Source organism: Rhinopithecus roxellana, chromosome 20 (assembly GCF_007565055.1).
Source record: "Rhinopithecus roxellana isolate Shanxi Qingling chromosome 20, ASM756505v1, whole genome shotgun sequence".
NCBI classification, from domain to species: Eukaryota; Metazoa; Chordata; class Mammalia; order Primates; family Cercopithecidae; genus Rhinopithecus; species Rhinopithecus roxellana.
In genome coordinates this window covers 72,950,263-72,969,743 of record NC_044568.1, presented here as the reverse complement: position 1 = coordinate 72,969,743, position 19,481 = coordinate 72,950,263, and the positions used below count along the sequence as shown (strand labels likewise).

General features: G+C 46.7%; 1 protein-coding gene across 6 annotated transcripts in view; it reads right to left on the bottom strand.

Moving 5' to 3' along the window:
- The window catches only part of LUC7L (LUC7 like), a 42,061-nt gene extending 24,812 nt beyond the window's left edge, over window positions 1-17,249 (bottom strand). For 2 of the 6 annotated variants that reach the window (XM_030924495.1, XM_030924494.1), the window contains exons 1-3: window positions 17,047-17,249; window positions 15,012-16,169; window positions 8,059-8,157 (exon numbers count right to left, since the gene is read on the bottom strand). In XM_030924495.1, the coding sequence (XP_030780355.1) occupies window positions 8,059-8,154 (96 nt within the window). In that variant the 5' untranslated portion in view covers window positions 8,155-8,157; window positions 15,012-16,169; window positions 17,047-17,249. The remainder of the gene's footprint in view (window positions 1-8,058; window positions 8,158-15,011; window positions 16,170-17,046) is intronic. The other 4 variants (XM_010381852.2, XM_010381853.2, XM_010381854.2 and 1 more) reach the window with 3 other exon arrangements.
- Window positions 17,250-19,481: the final 2,232 nt, after the last annotated feature.

The window sequence follows — 19,481 nt, the reverse complement described above, 5'->3', positions numbered from 1 at the left end:
CACTATCTTGGCCAGGAATGTCTCCATCCCCTGACCTTGTGAACCGCCCACCTCAGCCTCCCAAAGTGCTGGGATTACAGGCGTGAGCCACTGCACCTGGCTTGAGTTGAAATTTTTTTTTTTTTTTTTCTGAGATGGAGTCTTGCTCTGTCACCCAGGCTGGAGTGCAGTGGCACAATCTCGGCTCACTGCAAGCTCTGCCTCCCAGGTTCACGCCATTCTCCTGCTTCAGCTTCCCGAGTAGCTGGGACTACAGGCGCCCGCCACCATGCCCGGCTAATATTTTGTATTTTTAGTACAGACGGGGTTTCACCGTGTTTGCCAGGATGGTCTTGATCTCCTGACCTCGTGATCCGCCTGCCTCGGCCTCCCAAAGTGCTGGGATTACAGGCGTGAGCCACCGCGCCCGGCTGAATTGAAATCTTTATAGATAGCTTTGTATTTTGTGTCTGAGTTTTGTGTTCTCATAAGCAATTTTTAAATTTTGAAACGGAGTCTCGCTCTGTTGCCCAGGCTAGAGCGCAATGGCACAATCTCGGCTCACTGCAACTTCTGCCTCCTGGGTTCAAGCTATTCTCCTGCCTCAGCTTCCTGAGAAGCTGGGATTACAGGCACACGCCACCACACCCAGCTAATTTTTGTATTTTTAGTAGAGACATTGTTTTACCATGTTGGTCAGGCTGGTATCCTGACCTCATGATCCACCTGCCTCAGCCTCCCAAAGTGCTAGGATTACAGGTGTGAGCCACTGCGCCCTGCCTATCATAAGCAATTGAAGTCATTAGATAAGTTTCACAAACATTAGTATGAAGGGCAGAGTCTATCATATAGGTTCATTATAATTTACTCTTTCATTTCTCTTCTTGGGCATTTATCTTGGATCCAAATTTCAATCTCATAAACAATTTTGTCATAAATATCATTTATTCATTGATTTATTTATCTGAGACAGACTCTTGCTCTGTTCTCCAGGCTGGGGCACAGTGGTGCAATCACAGCTCACTTCAGCCTTGATCTTCTGGACTCAACTGATCCTCCAGCCTCAGCCCCTTGAGTAGCTGGGACTACAATTGCAGGCCACCTCGTCTGGCTAATTTTTTTGGTATTTTCTGTAGAGACAGGGTTTGTCATGTTGCCCAGGTTAGTCTCCAACTAGGCTCATGCAACCCACCTGCCCCAATCTCCCAAAGCGCTGGGATTACAGGCATGGACCACTGTACCTGGCCCACAAACATCTTTACTATATCTGTGTTTGCACGTATTTTCAATTACTTTCTTAGGATAGAGATTTGTAGAAATAAGTCACAAGGCAGAGGTACTTTTAGGCCAGGCGTCGTGGCTTGTGACTGTAATCCCAGAACTTAGAAGACTGAAGTAGGAGAATAGCTTGAGGCCAGGAGTTGGAGGCTACCGTGAGCTACGATCATGCCATTGCAATCCAGCCTGGGCAGAACAAGTTCCTATCTCAATAGTAGTATTACATCTTTTTTTCCCCTTAAAATAAGTTATAAGAAACATCTTTTCTCTGCATTCGTTTTCACATATCCTTAAGATACATTTCCAACAGTGGAATTCTGGAACAAAATGTTTAAAACACCAACAGTAGGCCAGGTGCAGTGGATCACTCCTGTAATCCCAACACTTTGGGAGGCTGAGGCGGGAGAATCACAAGGTAAGGAGCTAGAGACCATCCTGGCTAACACGGTGGAACCCTGTGTACTGAAAATACAAAAAACTGGGCCTGGCGCGGTGGCTCACGCCTGTAATCCCAGCACTTAGGGAGGCCGAGGCAGATGGATCACAATGTCAGGAGTCTGAGACCAGCCTGACCAGCATGGTAAAACCCTGTCTCTACTAAAAACACAAAAAATTAGCTGGGCATGGTGGCGCATACCATGTATACTTATACCAAGTAGCGTAATCCTGGCTACTTGGGAGGCTGAGGTAGGACAGTTGCTTGAACCTGGCAGGCAGTGAGCCGAGATCATTGAACCACTGCACTCCAGCCTGGGCGACAAAAGCAAAACAGTCTCAAAAAAAAAAAAAAAAAAAGAAAAGAAAATACAAAAAATTGGCCGGGTGTGGTGACATGCACCTGTAGTGCCAGCTACTCATGAGGCTGAGGCAGGAAAATCGCTTGAACAGGGAAGGCAGAGCTTGCAGTGAGCTGAGATCATGCCACTGTAGTCCAGTTTGGGCGACAGAGTGACACACTGTCTCAAAAAAACAAAACAAAACAAAACAAAAACACCAGCAGTGGCTTGACAGATCACTGTCCCACAACACTGCTGCTCCACCACACCCAGCTTAATTTTTTATTTTTTCTTCCTAGAAACATGTCCTTCAGGCTAAACTCCTGGACTCAAGTGATCCTTCACTTTCGGCCTTCAAAAGTGACGGATTACAAGCAGGAGCCACCTTGCCTGCCCAGCCCGGTTTACTCTCTCCCGACCTCAGGTGATCTGCCCACCTCAGCCACCCAAAGTGCTTGGGTAACACTGGTTTACTCTTAATCCTTTGAGGGAGGAGGACCTTTTCCTTTTCCACGTTTATAAACACTCCCTATCAAATTGTTTACTTTATTTTTTTGAGACAGTGTCTCGCTCTGTTGTCCAGGCTGGAGTGCAGTTGCACAATTTCAGCTCACTACAACCTCTGTCTCTTGGGTTCAAGCGATTCTCCTGCCTCAGCCTCCCAAGTAGCTGGGCCTATAGGTGCCCGCCACCATGCCTGGCTGATTTTTGTATTTTCGGTAGACACGGTTTTGTACCATATTGGCAAGGCTGGTCTTGAACTCCTCACCTTGTGATCTGCCCGCCTCGGCCTCCCAAAGTGCTGAGATTACAGGCGTGAGCCACCTCGACTGACCTCAATATTTTAACATGAGCCCCCTGTAAGGTCAAAAATGACGTTTAGGGAGTGGTAGAGGGCGGCAGTTTTCAGGGAGTAACTCTTGTATATTGTACATTTTCATGTAGTACAAAAAGGTCTCGGATCTGTTCTAGCCCTCTAACCCACTCTCTCAAGGCAAGAATGCTCACAACCTCTTAGGTTGCTCTAAAACTTCTCTGCACACATAAACAGGTCAACAAGTATACAGCACCCTCCCTTTTGAAAAAACACCCCATGGCCGGGTGCAGTGGCTGACGCCTGTAATCCCAGCACTTTGGGAGGCAGAGGCGGGTGGATCACTTGAGATCAGGAGTTCAAGACCATCCTGGCTAACATGGTGAAACTCCATTTCTAAAAATACAAAAATTAGCTGGGCGTGGTAGCTCATGCCTGAGGCAGGAGAATCACTTGATCCCGGGAGGCAGAGGTTACAGTGACCTGAGATCACACCACTGCACGCCAGCCTGGGTGACACAAAAAGACTCCATCTCAAAACAAACAAACAAAAACAAAACCACCCCCATGAAAACATCACATCACACTTTGCTTTGCTTTTCCTCTTCACTAACCTACCTTGGAGGTAAGCTCCCATCAGCACTAACCTACCTCAGTCCCTTTTCTCAGCTACGTGTCCTTCCACTGTAAGAAAAGGCTATGATTTGCCCAGCTCTTCATAGAAGTTTCAGTTCCTGCCTTCTGAGGTTAAAATAGTGCATGAATATTCGACAGCAAATTTATCTTTGTGCATATGCAAGTGTACCAAATACCCTCTCAGAACTGGCAATGCTGAGATGTGCTTTTATTGATTGATCGACTGATTGACTGAGACAGGATCTCACTCTGTCGCCCAGGCTGGAGTGTAGTGCTGTGATGACAGCTCAATGCAGCCTCGACTTCCCAGGCTCCAGCAATCCTCCTACCTAAACCTCCCAAGTAGCTGGGACTACAGGCACATGCCACCACGCCTAGCGAACTCTGGCATTTTTTTGTAGAGACGGGATTTCCTCATGTTGCCCAGGCTGGTCTCGAACTCCTGGGCTCAAGCAACCCGCCTGCCTCAGCCTCCCAAACTGCTGGAATTACAGCTGTGAGCCACCGCACACAGTCCAAGAATTTATTCTTTATTGGGAGCTGCATTCCTGTATCAAATGAAACATCTCACGTACCCCCAAAATATACACACCTATTATGTAGCCACAACAAATTTTTTAAATAGGCTGGGCACAGTGGCTCACAACTGTAATCTCAACACATTGAGAGGCTGAGGCGGATGGATCACCTGCGGTAAGGAGTTCGAGACCAGCCTGGCCAACATGGCAAACCCCATCTCTACTAAAGATACAAAAATTAGCCAGGCGTAGCGATGTGCACCTGTAGTCCCAGCAACTCGGGAGGTCGAGGCAGGAGAATCACTTGAAACCAGGAGGCAGAGGTTGCAGAGGGCCGAGATCATGCCACTGCACTCCAGCCTGGGCGACAAGAGCGAGACTCCGTCTCAAAAAAAAAAACAATAATAATAATTTTTTTTAAATAAATAAATACAATTTACTCAAGGCCAGGTGCAGTGTATCTCAGGCCTGTAATCTCAACACTTTGGTAGGCCAAGGCAGGTGATCACCTGAGGTCAGGAGTTTGAGACCAGCCTGGCCAACGTGGTGAAACCCCATCTCTACTAAAAATACAAAAATTAGCTGGGCATGGTGGCGGGTGCCTGTAATCACAGCTACTTGGGAGGCTAAGGCATAAGAGGTGGAGGTTGCAGCGAGCCGAGACCGCGCCACTGCACTCCAGCCTGGGCGACAAGAGCAAAACTACATCTCAAAAAAAAAAAAAAAAAAAAAAAAATTAGCCAGGCGTGGTGGCAAGCACCTGTAATCCCAGCTACTCAGGAGGCTGAGGCAGGAGAATCACTTGAACCCAGGAGGTAGAATTTACAGTGAGCCAAGATCATGCCATGGCACTCTGGCCGAGGCAACAAAAGTCTGACACTCCGTCTCAAAAACAAAAAAAAAATGGAAGAATTTACTCTAAACTGTATTGACATCTAGTAACGCAAGGGGAGGGACCCTTTCCCTTGGGTTTTATATTTTTCACTGGCTCCCTCATCACACACTCAGTTCCTTCCCAGTCTTCACTCAAGAACCAGAAAGGCATCAAACGCCTCTACTCACCTCTGGTCATACTAGTGATGGATGATTAGGTAATTAAAAAATAATTAAAATTGAGTGACTTTAAATCATGTGTTCTTATCCTTACCAGCCACGGTGTAATCATGCCTGTAAACCCAGCACTTCAGGTGGCTGAGGTGGGTGAATTACCTGAGGTCAAGAGTTCGAGACAAGCCTGGCCAACATGGTGAAACCACAACTCTACTAAAAATACAAAAATTAGCCGGGTGTGGTGGTGGGCACTTGTAATCCCAGCTACTTGGAAGGCTGAGGCAGGAGAATTGCTTAAACCCAGGAGGCGGAGGCTGCAGTGAGCCAAGACTGCACCACTGCACTCCAGCCTGGGTGAGAGAGTGAGATTCGGCCTCCAAAAACAAACAAACAAACAAACAAAAAAAACCATGTATTATTGATGGAGGCAGGAATGAACACTGATTTTAAAGAGTAAAAAAATACCATATATTATAATGGTCTATGGCCCAGCAAAAAAATCACAGTACATAAACAGATATGCAGGTTGTCTGTGTTATCAAAATTTCATAGTGACGGCAAGGTGAGGGGTAAAATGGGACAATCAGAAGAAAAAGTCTAGGGCGGGCACAGTGGCTCATGGCTGTAATCCCAGCACTTTGGGAGCCCGAGGCAGGCAGATCACGAGGTCAGGAGTTTGAGACCAGACTGGCCAATATGGTGAAACCCTGTCTCTACTAAAAATACAAAACAACTAGCTGGGCATGGTGGTGCATGCCTGTAGTCCTAGCTACTCAGGAGGCTGAGGGAGGAGAATCGCTTAAACCCAGGAGGTGGAGGCTGCAGAGTCAAGACTGCGCCATTGCATTCCAGCTTGGGCAACAGAGGGAGACTGTCTCAAAACAACAGAAAAAAATGTCTAAAAAGGCTCCACTGGGGGCAACAACGAAAAAAAGCTGAAAAATGCTGCTCTAAATGGATTTCCTGGCCAGGTACAGTGGCTTGCACCTGAAATCCCAAAACCTGGGAGAGGCCGAGGTGGCAGGATCACTTGAGGGCAGAAGCTTGAGACCAACCTGGCCAACACAGTAAGATCCTGTCTCTACAAATAAAAAAAAAGAAGAAGAAAAATAGCTGGGTGTGGTGATACACACCTGTACCCCCAACTAGTCAGGAGCCTGAGGCAGGGGTATCACTGAGCCCAAGAGGCCAAGGTTACAGCAAGCCATGATCACGCCACTGCCCTCCAGCCTGGGTGACAGAACAAGACCCTGTCTCAAAAATAAATAGGCCAGGTGCAGTGGCCCATGACTGTAATCCTGGCACTTTGGGAGGCTGAGGTGGGTGGATCACGAGGTCAGGAGATCGAGACCAGCCTGACTAACAGAGTAAAAACCCGTCTCAACTAAAAATACAAAAAACTAGCTGGGTGTGGTGGCTGGCGCCTGTAATCGCAGCTACTCGGAAGGCTGAGGCAGGAGAACGGCGTGAACCCAGGAGGCGGAGCTTGCAGTGAGGCATGATCGCGCCACTGCACCCCAGCCTGGGGCACAGAGTGAGACTCCGTCTCAAAAAACAAACAAACGAAAAAAAAAATCAGCTGCGTATGGTGGCACGTGCCTGTAATCCCAGCTACTTGGGAGGCTGAGGCAAGAGAATTGCTTGAACCAGGGAGTCGGAGGTTGCAATGAGCTGCGATGGTGCCACTGCACTCCAGCCTAGTGACAGAGCAAGACTCCATCTCAATATAAATAAATAAATAAAAATTAAAATAAATTAAATAAATAATTAGCCAGACATGGTCGTGTGCATCTGTAGTACTAGTTATTTAGGAGGCTGAGGAAGAAGGATCACCTGAGCCTAGCAATTCACTTACCGTCAGCTATAATCATGCTACTGCACTCCAGCCTGGGCAACAAAGTGAAACTCTGTAGCAAAAAGAAAAGGAAGCCAGGTGTGGTGGCTCATGCCTATAATCCCAGCACTTTGGTAGGCTGAGGCAGGTGGATCCCCTGAGGTCGAGAGTTCCAGACCAGTCTAACCAACATGGAAAAACTCCAACTCTACTAAAAAATACAAAATCAGCCAGGCATGGTGGCTCATGCCTGTATTCCCAGCTACTCGGGAGGTTGAGGCAGGAGAATTGCTTGAACCTGGGGAACCTGGGAGAAGGAGGTTGTAGTGAGCTAAGATCACGACATTGCTCTCCAGCCTGGGCAACAAGAGCAAAATTCCATCTCAAACAAACAAACAAAAAAAAGCATTTACTAATGCAGATAAAATAACACAACTACTGAATACTAAAAAATGCAAATTAAGAACAGAAAGAAATACCATTTTACAACCACTAAACTGCAAAAATTAAATAGTCTGATAATACAAAGTGTTGGTAGCGTTTATACATTGCTATGGGACTTCACCAAATAGAAACAAGACATTACAAAATTGTCTTGCGAGGATAAATATGGGTATCCCCTACAAACCAGCAATCCCCTTCCTAGGAATATACCCAAGATAAATCTTTATCTGCGTGACAAGGGAGTCATGTAAAAATATTCATAGTCTGCAATAGCAAAAGTAGTATCAATCTAAATGTCTATGAATAAAGGAAGGATCGTTTGAGGATTATTCAAGCAGCAATGAAAACAAACAATACGCAACAACCTGGGTAAACAGAAACATAATACTGAACCAAAAAAATCTAATTTTAAAGACTCTCTACACTATGCAACCATTTTCATAAAGCTCAAAACTAAGCAAAAAGAAACACTGTTCAAGGACTCATAAAAATGTAATTAAAATATTTTTTAAAAGCAACAAAATGAGATAACACGTATTATTTAGAATAGTGATAGGACGGTGGACACAAGATTAAGCATTACTGGCTGTATTCTAGCTCTCAGCTTGAGTGGCAGGATAACAAGCAACTACTTTATATTGCTTCAGAAACTTACATATGTTACATTTCTTGTTAGTTCGATATTGGGTTCTTCACAGTAGTTATAAATCAACATCAAATAAAACTTACATCCAATTCAAAAAACAGGTCTCTTTCTTTACTTGCAATCTCATAATCTGCTCGGAGGGCCAAGTCGTGGATTTTGGTACATTCTCCTAAATCCATGCGCTGTGGGAAAAAACAAAAACTTTAGACCTGAGTGCCCACCTACTGTAGAAAGCACGTAACAGGACTTGGTATTTCAACTGTCACCAAAATAAATGATCAGTTTTTGGAACACTGAAACTGGAATAAGAAAATTAAGAAAGGAGATATGGCTGAGAAGCCTCATTTCACTTTTACCATCGTGACTACATGATACTTGAAACTGATGCATTTAATAGTGTAAAGTTTCTCTTTTAGACTCAGAGGCAACTGGACTGCAATCATGACAACTAAATTAATTGGCTTTTGTCGGTTTTGTTTGTTTGTTTTCCGAAGGAGTCTCACTCTGTCACCCAGGGTGGAGTGCAGTAGCACAATCTTGGCTCATTGTAACCTCCGCCTCCCGGGTTCAAGCAATTCTCCTGCCTCATTCTCCCCAGTAGATGGGATTACAGGCACACAATAACACACCCAGTTAATTTTTTTTTTTTTTTTGTATTTTCAGTAGAGACAGGGTTTTGCCACGTTGGCCAGGCTGGTCTCGAACTCTTGACCTCAAGTGATACACCCACCTTGGCCTCCCAAAGCACTGGCATTACAGGTGCGAGCCACTGTGCCCGGCTCAGTTTTATTTATGCATCAGTCCAAGGATTCAGTAAATGGTAGCACGTGGGGTGGCAGGGATAGCAAAGGGCCAGGGCTGGGCGTGGTGGCTCATGCCTGTAATCCCAGCACTTTAGGAGGGTGAGGCAGGCGGATCACTTGAGGTCAGGAGTTCAAGGTCAGCCTGCCGAACATGATGAAACCCAGTCTCCACTAAAACTACAAAAATTAGCCAGGTGTGGTGGTGGGGCACCTGTAATCCCAGCTACTCGGAGAGCTGAGACACAAGAATCACTTTAACCCAGGAGGTGGGTTTGCAGTGAGGTGAGACTGTGCCACTGCACTCCAGCCTGGATAATAAAGTGAGACTGTCTCAAAAAAGGGGAAAAAAAAAAAAGGAAAGGGCCAGAAAACAGTCTCACTGCAACAAGTTTCCAGGCATTCTGTCTTGCAATCTTGACCACTCGAGATGCTCGATGCCTAAGATGCAGAGACAGAGGAAGAGGAAAGAGCGGACAGAAGTTAGGTTTTCGCAATTACATCACAACCTAACACTTGACTTTGTGTAGCGGATTGTATATCAAAGGGAATAAAGGAGAACAGGCTGGTTAATAGCCAAATAAATGTTCTACACATTTTCTCAACCAGGAAAATGACCCTGGACGTGTAAGTAAGGACAGACAATTGTCCCACTCAGTTCCTCCATTTGACAAACAAAACGTTCGATTACTAAAACAAAATGATTTATGTTGTCAGTAAGAACAGCATGAAATGCTATTATGTGTACCATATGCAGTACGATTAGATAACAGTGTATGATTTTAATCTAAATCCTAAGTATAGGACTCCATGCAGACACCTTCTGCCTCTGGCCATCTACACAGCAACAGGGAGGTTTGTGTGCTGAGGATCATGGTGTCAGGTTAGAGTGCATGTTAACAAAACCCAACATCCCAACTAGGAGACACCCCCAGTAGGACAAAAGAACACGTCTACATAACCAGGGGAAAAAAAGAAAAAAGAGACGTTAGTACCAGCTGCAGTGGCACATGTCTGTAATCCCAACACCTTTGGGAGGGCAAGATGGGAGATCACTTGAGCCCAGGAGCTCAAGACCAGCCTGGGCAACACAGCTAGACCCTGTCTCTATGAAAAAACTCACAATCAGCTGGGTGTGCTGGTATGTGCCCATAGTTCCAGCTACTTGGGAGACTGAGGTGAGGGAATTGCTTGAGCCTGGGAGGTCAAGGTTTCAGTGAGCTGTGACTGAGTCATTGCACTCCAGTCTGAGCAACAGAGACCCCATCTTTTTAAATTGCTTTTATTTTTGAGATGGAGTTTCACTCCTGTTGTCCAGACTGGAGCGCAATCTTGGCTCACCGCAACCTCTGCGTCCCAGGTTCAAGTGATTCTCCTGCCTCAGCCTCCCAAGTGCTGGGATTACAGACATGTGCCACCACGCCTGGCTAATTCTGTATTTTTAATAGAGACGGGGTTTCTCCATGTTGGTCAGGCTGGTCTCGAACTCCTGACCTCAGGTGATCCACCCACCTCAGCCTCCCAAAGTAGTGGGATTACAGGCGTGAGCCACCACACCCAGCCAAGAACCCATCTTTTTAAAAAAAAAAAAAAAGAAAGGAAGGCTTTAAACCTTTAATCCATCTTGAGGAAAAAAAAATAGGCTTGCATGTCTGACTCTTGGGATACAGTCTCATAGAAAGCATGTAGCATGCTAGGCCAGGCACGGTGGCTCACGCCTGTTAACTCCAGCACTTTCGGAGGCTGAGGCAGGCGGATCACGAGGTCAGGAGATCAAGACCATCCTGGCTAACACAGTGAAACCCCGTTTCTACTAAAAATACAAAAAAAAATTAGCCAGGCGCCTGTAGTCCCAGCTACTCAGAAGGCTGAGGCAGGAGAATGGCGTGAACCCGGAAGGCGGAGCTTGCACTGAGTCAAGATCATGCCACTGCACTCCAGCCTGGGCGACAGAGCGAGACTCCGTCTCAGGAAAATAAAATATAAAATAAAATAAATTTAAAAAGACACTATGTGGCATGCTCGTTAACAAAACGTCCTTCAGTATCACCAATAACAAAGCCAACATGGAGGCGGCAGACAACGGGTCTGCCTTGTATGGAGATCTTTATTTTCACAAAAGATTGACTTTTCTCCTTTATCATTATTCTGAAGTCAGACGGAACTCACGTTATGGTCGGTTACACAGAAGACCTAGCGATAGGACAATGTCTGGAAACCAAATTTGCATTAAAATCACTATCACTGAAAATCTGACAACTTTTACTTCATTCACTCTGTTTCTTTTTTTTTAAGCAGAGTCTCACTCTGTCGCCCAGGCTGGAGTGCAGTGGCATGATCTCAGCTCACCGCAGCCTCCACCTCCCAGATTCAAGTGATTTTCCCGCCTCAGCCTCCCGAATAGGTGGGACCACAGTGGCGCGCCACGACGCCCGGCTAATTTTTTTGTATTTTTAGTAGAGATGGGTTTTCACCATGTTGGGCAGGCTGGTCTCAAACTCCTGACCTCAAGTGATCCACCCGCCTAGTCCTCCTGAAGTGCTGGGATGACAGGTGTGAGCCACCGCACCTGGCCTCATTCACTCTTCTAAGCTCTGAGTGTTGTCCTCTAAAATATATAGTTTTGGCCGGGCGCGGTGGCTCAAGCCTGTAATCCCAGCACTTTGGGAGGCCGAGACGGGCGGATCACGAGGTCAGGAGATCAAGACCATCCTGGCTAACACGGTGAAACCCCGTCTCTACTAAAAAATACAAAAAACTAGCCGGGCGAGGTGGCGGGCGCCTGTAGTCCCAGCTACTCGGGAGGCCGAGGCAGAAGAATGGCATAAACCCGGGAGGCGGAGCTTGCAGTGAGCTGAGATCCCACTACTACACTCCAGCCTGGGCGACAGAGCGAGACCCCGTCTCAAAAAAAAAAAAAAGAAAAAAGAAAAAAAAAAACCTCACATGAAGCAAAATTCAGCACTTCCTTTTCAATGTGAGAGCTCCCAAAACAGTCCCTGCTAAAGCACACTGAGGACAGGCTTGGGTTCTATGGTTACCCTCTTTGGATGTACCTTTTTCAGCTTTGCCAAGGAGGCAGGCAAAAATACTACTGGCCATTCCCCTGGATGCCTAACATCAAGCACAGCTGAAATATCACATTCATTAAGCCCTTCCACAACATTCCAAATGGCTGCTAAATCCAGTGTGTCAGGCCTTTTTTACTCAACAACCTGTGTTCTCTTCCGTACCTTCTACTGGTCTAACACTGCTGACCAGGAAGGGCACCAAAGGTTCCAGAACCTTCAGAAAACACAGTTCTCGCCAGGCACGACGTCTCATGCCTGTAATCCCAGCACTTTAAGAGGCTGAGGCGGGTAAATCACAAGGTTAGGAGTTCGAGACCAGCCTGGCCAATATGGCGAAACCCCGTCTCGACTAAAAATACAAAAATTAGCTGGGCGTGGTGTTGCACACCTGTAGACCCAGCGGGAGGCTGAGGCAGAAGAAACGCTTAAACATGGGAGGCAGAGGTTGCAGTGAGCCAAGACCAAGCCACTGCACTTCAACCTGGGTAACAGAGCAAGACAGTGTCTCCAAAAAAAACAAAACAGTCAGGCATGGTGGCTAACACCTGTAATCCCAGTACTTTGGGCAGCCAAGCAGGTGGATCACAAGGTCAAGAGATCGAGATCATCCTGGTCAACATGGTGAAACCCTGCCTCTACTAAAAATACAAAAATCAGCCGGGTGTGGTGGCACGTGCCTGTAACCTCAGCTACTCAGGAGGCTGAGGCAGGAGAATAGCTTGAACCCGGGAGGCGGAGGTTGCAGTGAGTCAGGATTATTCCACTGCACTCCAGCCTGGCAAGAGTGAGACTCTGTCTCAACAAAAAACAAAAAACAAAAAAACAAAAAACCCAGCAAGGATCAATCTCTACAACAAATCCTATCTGAATTTCCAATCCTTATTCCAACTGACCATCAGCAGCCTCTGACATTTGTTCATTCACACCTTTGCAAGGCACTGTCTTCACATGCACATGGGTTTCCTGGGTTTCCTCCTCCCTCTCAGGATGCTTCTCCAACCCCCGTTGCTGAGCTGCCCCTGCCCAATTCCAAACACTGGAGTGACGGCCCTCAATCCATGGCTCCTTGGTTCTCATAGGCCTCCATAACCTCTGCCTCCCTCTCGCTGCTAATTCACGCCAGTCCAGAAACATCAGGGGCGTTCCTTCTGTTCCTCTGCACTCTCCACCCAGAGCACCAAATGCCCAAACTTTACACGTGTTCTTTCTCACCATTCAGGTCTCTGCTCACACGCCCCTGAGAGGCCTTTCCTCCTGCCCCAATCTACAACAGCTCATTATCTACTCATTTACTTATTCATCATGCATCCTCTCCCCCGACTAGATGAGAGTAAAGACTTTATTGGCACACTATCTCCAGTGCCTGGCACAAAGTAGGTGTCCAATAAATATCTAGTGAATTCATCTATAACTAACAATAAACATTTGTGTGAAATACCCTCATTCTGGCCGGGCGCGGTGGCTCACACCTATAATCCCAGCACTTTGGGAGACCAAGGTGGGCAGATCACAAGGTCAGGAGTTCCAGACTAGCCTGGCCAACATGGTGAAACCCCGCATGTACTGAAAATACAAAAATTAGCCGGGTGTGGTGGTGCATGCCTGTAATCCCAGCTACTCGGGAGGCTGAGGCAGGAGAATGGCTTGAACCCGGGAGGCAGAGGTTGCAGTGAGCCACGATCACGCCACTGCACTCCAGGCTGGGCAACAAGAGCAAACTTAAGAAAAAAAAAAAAAAAGAAGAAGAAGAAATCCTCTCACTGAGATTATTTTTCTCACCAGTATTCCACAGCTACGCTACACACACAGGGTCTGGCCGAAGAAAACATAGTTGAAATCTTCCTGAGAGTACACAGCTATCTGCTCTGACTTCTTTCACTATGGGTTTATCAAGAATTCCAAGTTGTGCATCCTATGAAAATACCCTACAGTGAAACTGCCTTTGACGAGTGGAAATCATTAATCTGTATTGACCTCGGTACCCACAGTAATCTGCAGCAAACAGTAACGTTTTCCCACCCCAGGCCAAACAGCAGACAACACCCTAAAGAACAGAGGCACAAGGTTTGGCATTCATTTTGCATTTGCTGTCAGAAAAGTCAGACTGAGAAGATTTAACACATCTGAGGGGTTTTTCAGAAGGTGCTCCTCCCTAATAAAAGTAATCATTCATCATGAAGAAAACATCCTCTAACATATGTACATTTCATCCTTAAAATGAGAGGACAGTTTTTACCCCGTGAGGTAGCTGTGAAAAGTTAAAATGGGGGTGGTCTCTACAGGACTCCTTTTCTCTCAGCGGCTGAATCACCACAGATAATCCTCCACTATTCAGTCTTTTCAAATTCTTACTTTGAATAAATGCACATTACGCAAAGCTAGCATTTATCCATTTTGTTCATCTGAAGTGACCTTAAAATTGCAGGGGTCTATATTCATCAAACAGCATGCTGATTTCTTGAAAGGGTGGCATAACACAAAACTACAAAATCAGTGTATCCTCAACTGATTTTTTTAAAAACCAAATAATTTGGGGAGGAAAATGTACCTTGCTAGATCAAAAGTCTTCCACACATTCAACTTGAGGTCAAACAAACAAACCCACGCAGAATCTTCAAAGAACTTCAGGCTAACCTAAAGCATATTTTTTGCTACAGCCAAATTAGAATACTTGCCCTATTTAGTTGTGAATATCTCAGAATAAATGACTTTACAAAAAAATCTGGTAACCTTACAGACAGAATTTTACAACAGTGAAATTTGTCCCATAATATAAAATTCTACCAAATGAATAGAATCTATCATTTTAAGGGCATCAGGGATTTCTGCCTGTTAAAAAGTGGAGGACTGAGCAAGGAGCAGTGGCTCATGCCTGTAGTCCCAAAAGCTCAAGAGGCTGAGGCGGGAGGATCGCTGGAGCCCAGGAGTTCGAGGCTGCAGTGGGCTGTGACTACACCATTGCACTTCAGCCTGGGCAACACAGAGTAAGACTCCATCGCACGCATGCATGCATACATACATACAAGCGGAGGATTACCTGCTGTCATTCAGCCACTTAGAGAAAAAGAGACTTAAGTTAAAACAAAATTCAACATAGAAAAACCATCACTGCCTACCCAGCACTCATGTCAGAGTGTTCCATGAGGTCCCCCAAAATGCACCTACCGTCCCAGCGAGGATGTCATGTGGGCAGCAGTCCAGAAGGTGACTCTTGCAGACACGGTCATCTGTAAACTTGACCCTCTGTCTGGTTTCGTCTCCTGAAATTCATTTGTGGTTTTAAATAAGACAATATTATCACGTTTAACCACAAGAAAACACTAGTGTAATGATTCACCTGGATCATTTGCAGACTATCATTTCTGTGTTCTCCCCATCAAATACAATGAAAAGCTGATCTAAAGATATTTACACTGGAGTGGAATACACATTTTTTTGAGGCCAGTTATATCATGAAGAATCACACTTAATGAGATCTGACTCCATCATTGTACCAAAGAAGTCAAGGAGTCAGACGTAAGCAGCTGAGCACCAAAAGGCCATTGGCTCCACATATACATGTGGCAATGAGATTCCAAAACCCAAGCTAATCAGAGGTCCATGAACCACCAAGGGCGACTTATAGAGCTGGTAATTTCCACCAACAAAAGCTACTTATTAATCTTTTTGTTATGAACAAATGCAGAGGCAGTATTTTGCCCAAAATTGAATGAAGAAGAAAGCTTTCAATCAAATGCTATCGAAGACTGTTAAATAATCTAGATCTATTCTTCCTATATCCCTTTCATCCCCACCCTTAAAAAAGAGAGTTGCTACCTGGGAGTCACTTTTAACAAGACAATACCAAAAAAAGCAAAAAGGAACTAGGTTAGTCAATACACACTGTGAGCTCCAACACATACTGCACCCATCTGCATTCTTCAAGACCTCAGCTGCAGAATTTTATGCCCGCTGTTGAAAAGTGTTAAAGGAAAAGTTTTCTTGCCCACACCTGCAGTAAGGAAGTCGGGGGAATGATACATAAAAGTAAAGGCAAAGTGGTATGTGACAAATTCTAAAGCTAGTCTGTGTATACAACACAGAGCTGTGCAACGCTAGAGGAGGAATATATTTTAGGATTTGCAAGCATCCAGGATTAATGTAGTGTCTTTTTATTGAAAATGTTTTCTTTCTAAACTACACTTTTAAAGTTACTTGTGAAAAAAAGCAAACACTTTTTTGTTATAACAGCTTAGAAATTGGTTGTGACTCACGGCTCGATGAACATGAGGCTTTCTGCAACTCCCTTGCAGATTGATGTAGGCAGGCAAAGATACACTGAACCTTTATAAATAAAATAGAGGGGCCACAATTGTTCAGTTTGTATGAAATAAAAATATGGGAAGCAATTCAAAAGCAACTCAATATACAAAGAAAGCTAAAAAGCACTTATTCACCTATGAAATTAAGTGCAAATAATCTGCACAGCCCTGAGAATGTGCCAGTGTGAACTTACAACTTCATTACTTCAGCAGAAAAGAAAACACAAACCACAGCAGGTATATAGTTTTGCGAAGATGCAACCGCTTTCTCCTGTGACAACCGTCAGGATCTTGAGCTCCTCCCTACACAGTACAACCTACCTAACCACTGCCAAGCGCTGGCTACACAGAGGCTCTCCTGTGTGCTGGGGGGAAGGGGGAGCTGGAAAAGTACTCGGCAGAAACCCACGTTAGAAAGGCTCAGTCTACGGCTCCCCTTGCAATGGTACAGAACCAGAACGGGCCAGGGTTTCGAGGCCCATCCGCTCCCTCGGGTGTGGCTTCTTCCCAAGGAGCCTCGGAGGAGTTCTGCCACCCGGCTGCCAGCGAGCTGGAGCCCACGCTGATTCCAGCCCCTCGCCGACTCCACAGTTCGCGGAGGGGCACGGAGCCGCGGCGCCCGTCGGGGAGGAAGCAGCGGGACGGGAAGCGGGAAGGAGGCTGAAGCCCCATCCATGGCGCAGACTCCGAAAGAGGAGACGGACCTGGACCCACGGCCGCCTCAGAGACGAACCGGCTTAGACAAAGGCCCGGCGCCTGCGGTCGGCGCGCGCGGCGGAGGAGGAGCGGTGCCCCGCGCAAGCGCAGGCGCAGACGATCGCGGCCCCCGCCTCAGGCCGCCCGGCGGCCTCGCCTCACTCCCACCCCAGACCCTCGCCTGGTTGGCCGCTCTGACTCACCGTCCCGAGCCGTGCCCATGAGCTGGTCCAGCAGGGCCCGCATCTGCGCCTGGGCGGACATGGTAGCCGGCGGAGGCGGAGGGGACGGCAGCGACGGCTTCTCTCAGGCAGGCAGCAGCAGCGGCGTCGACAAACGATGGTCGCGTCGGCCTCGAGCCCACTCGGCTCTTTCCCGCCGCGGGGGACGCCGGGAGGAAGTACGAAGGCGCCGGCGCACGGCCTGCTGGGAACTGTAGTTTCTGAGGTGGGTGCTTGAGGGAGACTGAGGTTCTGAGTGGTCTACGCAAGTTGTCCAAGGACGGAACCAAAATCCCAACCTTGATTTTACTCTAGACCCCGAGGACCTCAAACGAGTCTCTACGGAGGGTAAACTACAATAAAATCAAATACAGTCTATCAAAAACAAGATAAATCCGTGCTTTTTCTAAGCCATGAAACCGTGAGCATATTATTTAGCTCCCCCACGCTCGTTTTTTTTAAATCTGTGAAATGAGGATTCTAAAGGTGCCCCTCATATGATTTTTGTGAAAGTTAAATAAAGCATGGAATTTTACTTATTTTTATTTATTTATTTATTTTTGAGCGAGGGTCTTGCTCTGTTGCCCAGGCTGGAGTGCAGTGGCGCGATTACCGCTCACTGCAGCCTCGACCTCCCAGGCTCCTTATCCTCCCTCCTCAGCCTGGCAAAGTATTGGAATCACAGGTGTGAACCACCATGTTTGGCCATCAGTCATGGCATTATTAGGTTCTATGATGACAAACTCGTGGTCATCCTTCTGCGAGCTCATGGTCTACCGTCCCAGGGGCTAAAAACAGGTATGTGTCAGCAATTACTTTATGTGATGATAGAATTATAACATGCACTTATGTGTGCATAGTCTGGCATAGACTTCTATTAAAACTTTTCTTATTTTTTATTTTTTAATTTTATTTAATTAATTTATTTATTTATTTTTGAGATGGAGTTTCGCTCTTGTTACCCAGGCTGGAGTGCAATGGCATGATCTCGGCTCCGCCTCCCGGGTTCAAGCAATTCTGCTGCCTCTGCCTCCCTTGTAGCTGGGATTACAGGTATGTGCCACCACGCCCAGCTAATTTTGTATTTTCAGTAGACAGGGTTTCTCCATATTGGTCAGGCTGGTCTCGAACTCCTAACCTCAGGTGATGCACCCGTCCCAGCCTCCCAAAGTGCTGGGATTACAGGCATGAGCCACTGCACCCGGCCTTTTTATTTATTTATTTTTGGGACGGAGTCTCGCTCTGTCGCCCAGGGTGAAGTGCAGTAGTGCGATCTGGGCTCACTACAACCTTTGCCTCCTGGGTTCAAGCGATTCTCCTGCCTCAGTCTCCCCAGTAGCTAGGATTACAGACACCCGCCGTCATGCCCACCTAATTTTTTTTTTGTACTTTTGTAGAAACCGGGTTTTGCCGTGTTGGCCAGGCTGGTCTTAAACTCCTGACCTCAGGTGATCCACCCACCTCGACCCCCCAAAGTCCTGGGATTACAGCTGGGAACCACAACACCAGGCCCCCGCTCTCTATTTAAAATAAATAAATAAATATAGGCCGGGTGTGGTGGCATGTGCCTGTAGTCCCAGCCACTCAGGAAGCTGAGATTGGAGGACAGACTGAGCCAGGGTGGTTAAGGCTGCAGTGAGCTGTGATCACACCACTACACTGAAGCCTGGGTAAAAAAACGAGACACTGTCTTGGCCAGGCACGGGGGCTCACACCTGTAATCCCAGCAATTTGGGAGGCCAGAAAAAAAAAAAAAAAACAAGACCCTGTCTCAAAAATTGACTTAAAACTTAAAAAACAGGCCAGGCAGGGGGCCGTGGCTCATGCCTGTAATCCCAGCACTTGGGGAGGTCGAGGCAGGCGGATCACCTGAGGTCAGGAGTTTGAGGCCAGCCTGACAACATGGAGAAACCTCGTCTCTACTAAAAATACAAAATTAGCCAGGCATGGTGCCGCATGCCTGTAATCCCAGCTACTCCAGGGGCTGAGGCAGGAGAATCGCTTGAACCTGGGAAGCAGAGGTTGCGGTGAGTCAAGATTGCATCATTGTACTCCAGCCTGGGCAACAAAACCAAAACTCCATCTCAAAAAAAAAAAAAAAAAAAAAAAAAAAAAAGGCAGAGCACGGTGGCTCACGCCTGTAATCCCAGCACTTTGGGAGGCCAAGGCAGATGGATCACGAGGTCAGGAGTTCAAGACCAGCCTGGCCAACATGGTGAGACTGTCTCTACTAAAAATAGAAAAACACTAGCCGAGCATGGTGGCACATGCCTGTAGTCCCAGCTGCTCGGGAGGCTGAGGCAGGAGAATCGCTTGAACCCAGGAGGCAGAGGTTGCAGTGAGCTGAGATTGTGTCACTGCACTCCAGCCTGGGCAATAGAGGGAGACTCCATCTCAAAAAGGAGAAGAAGAAGAAG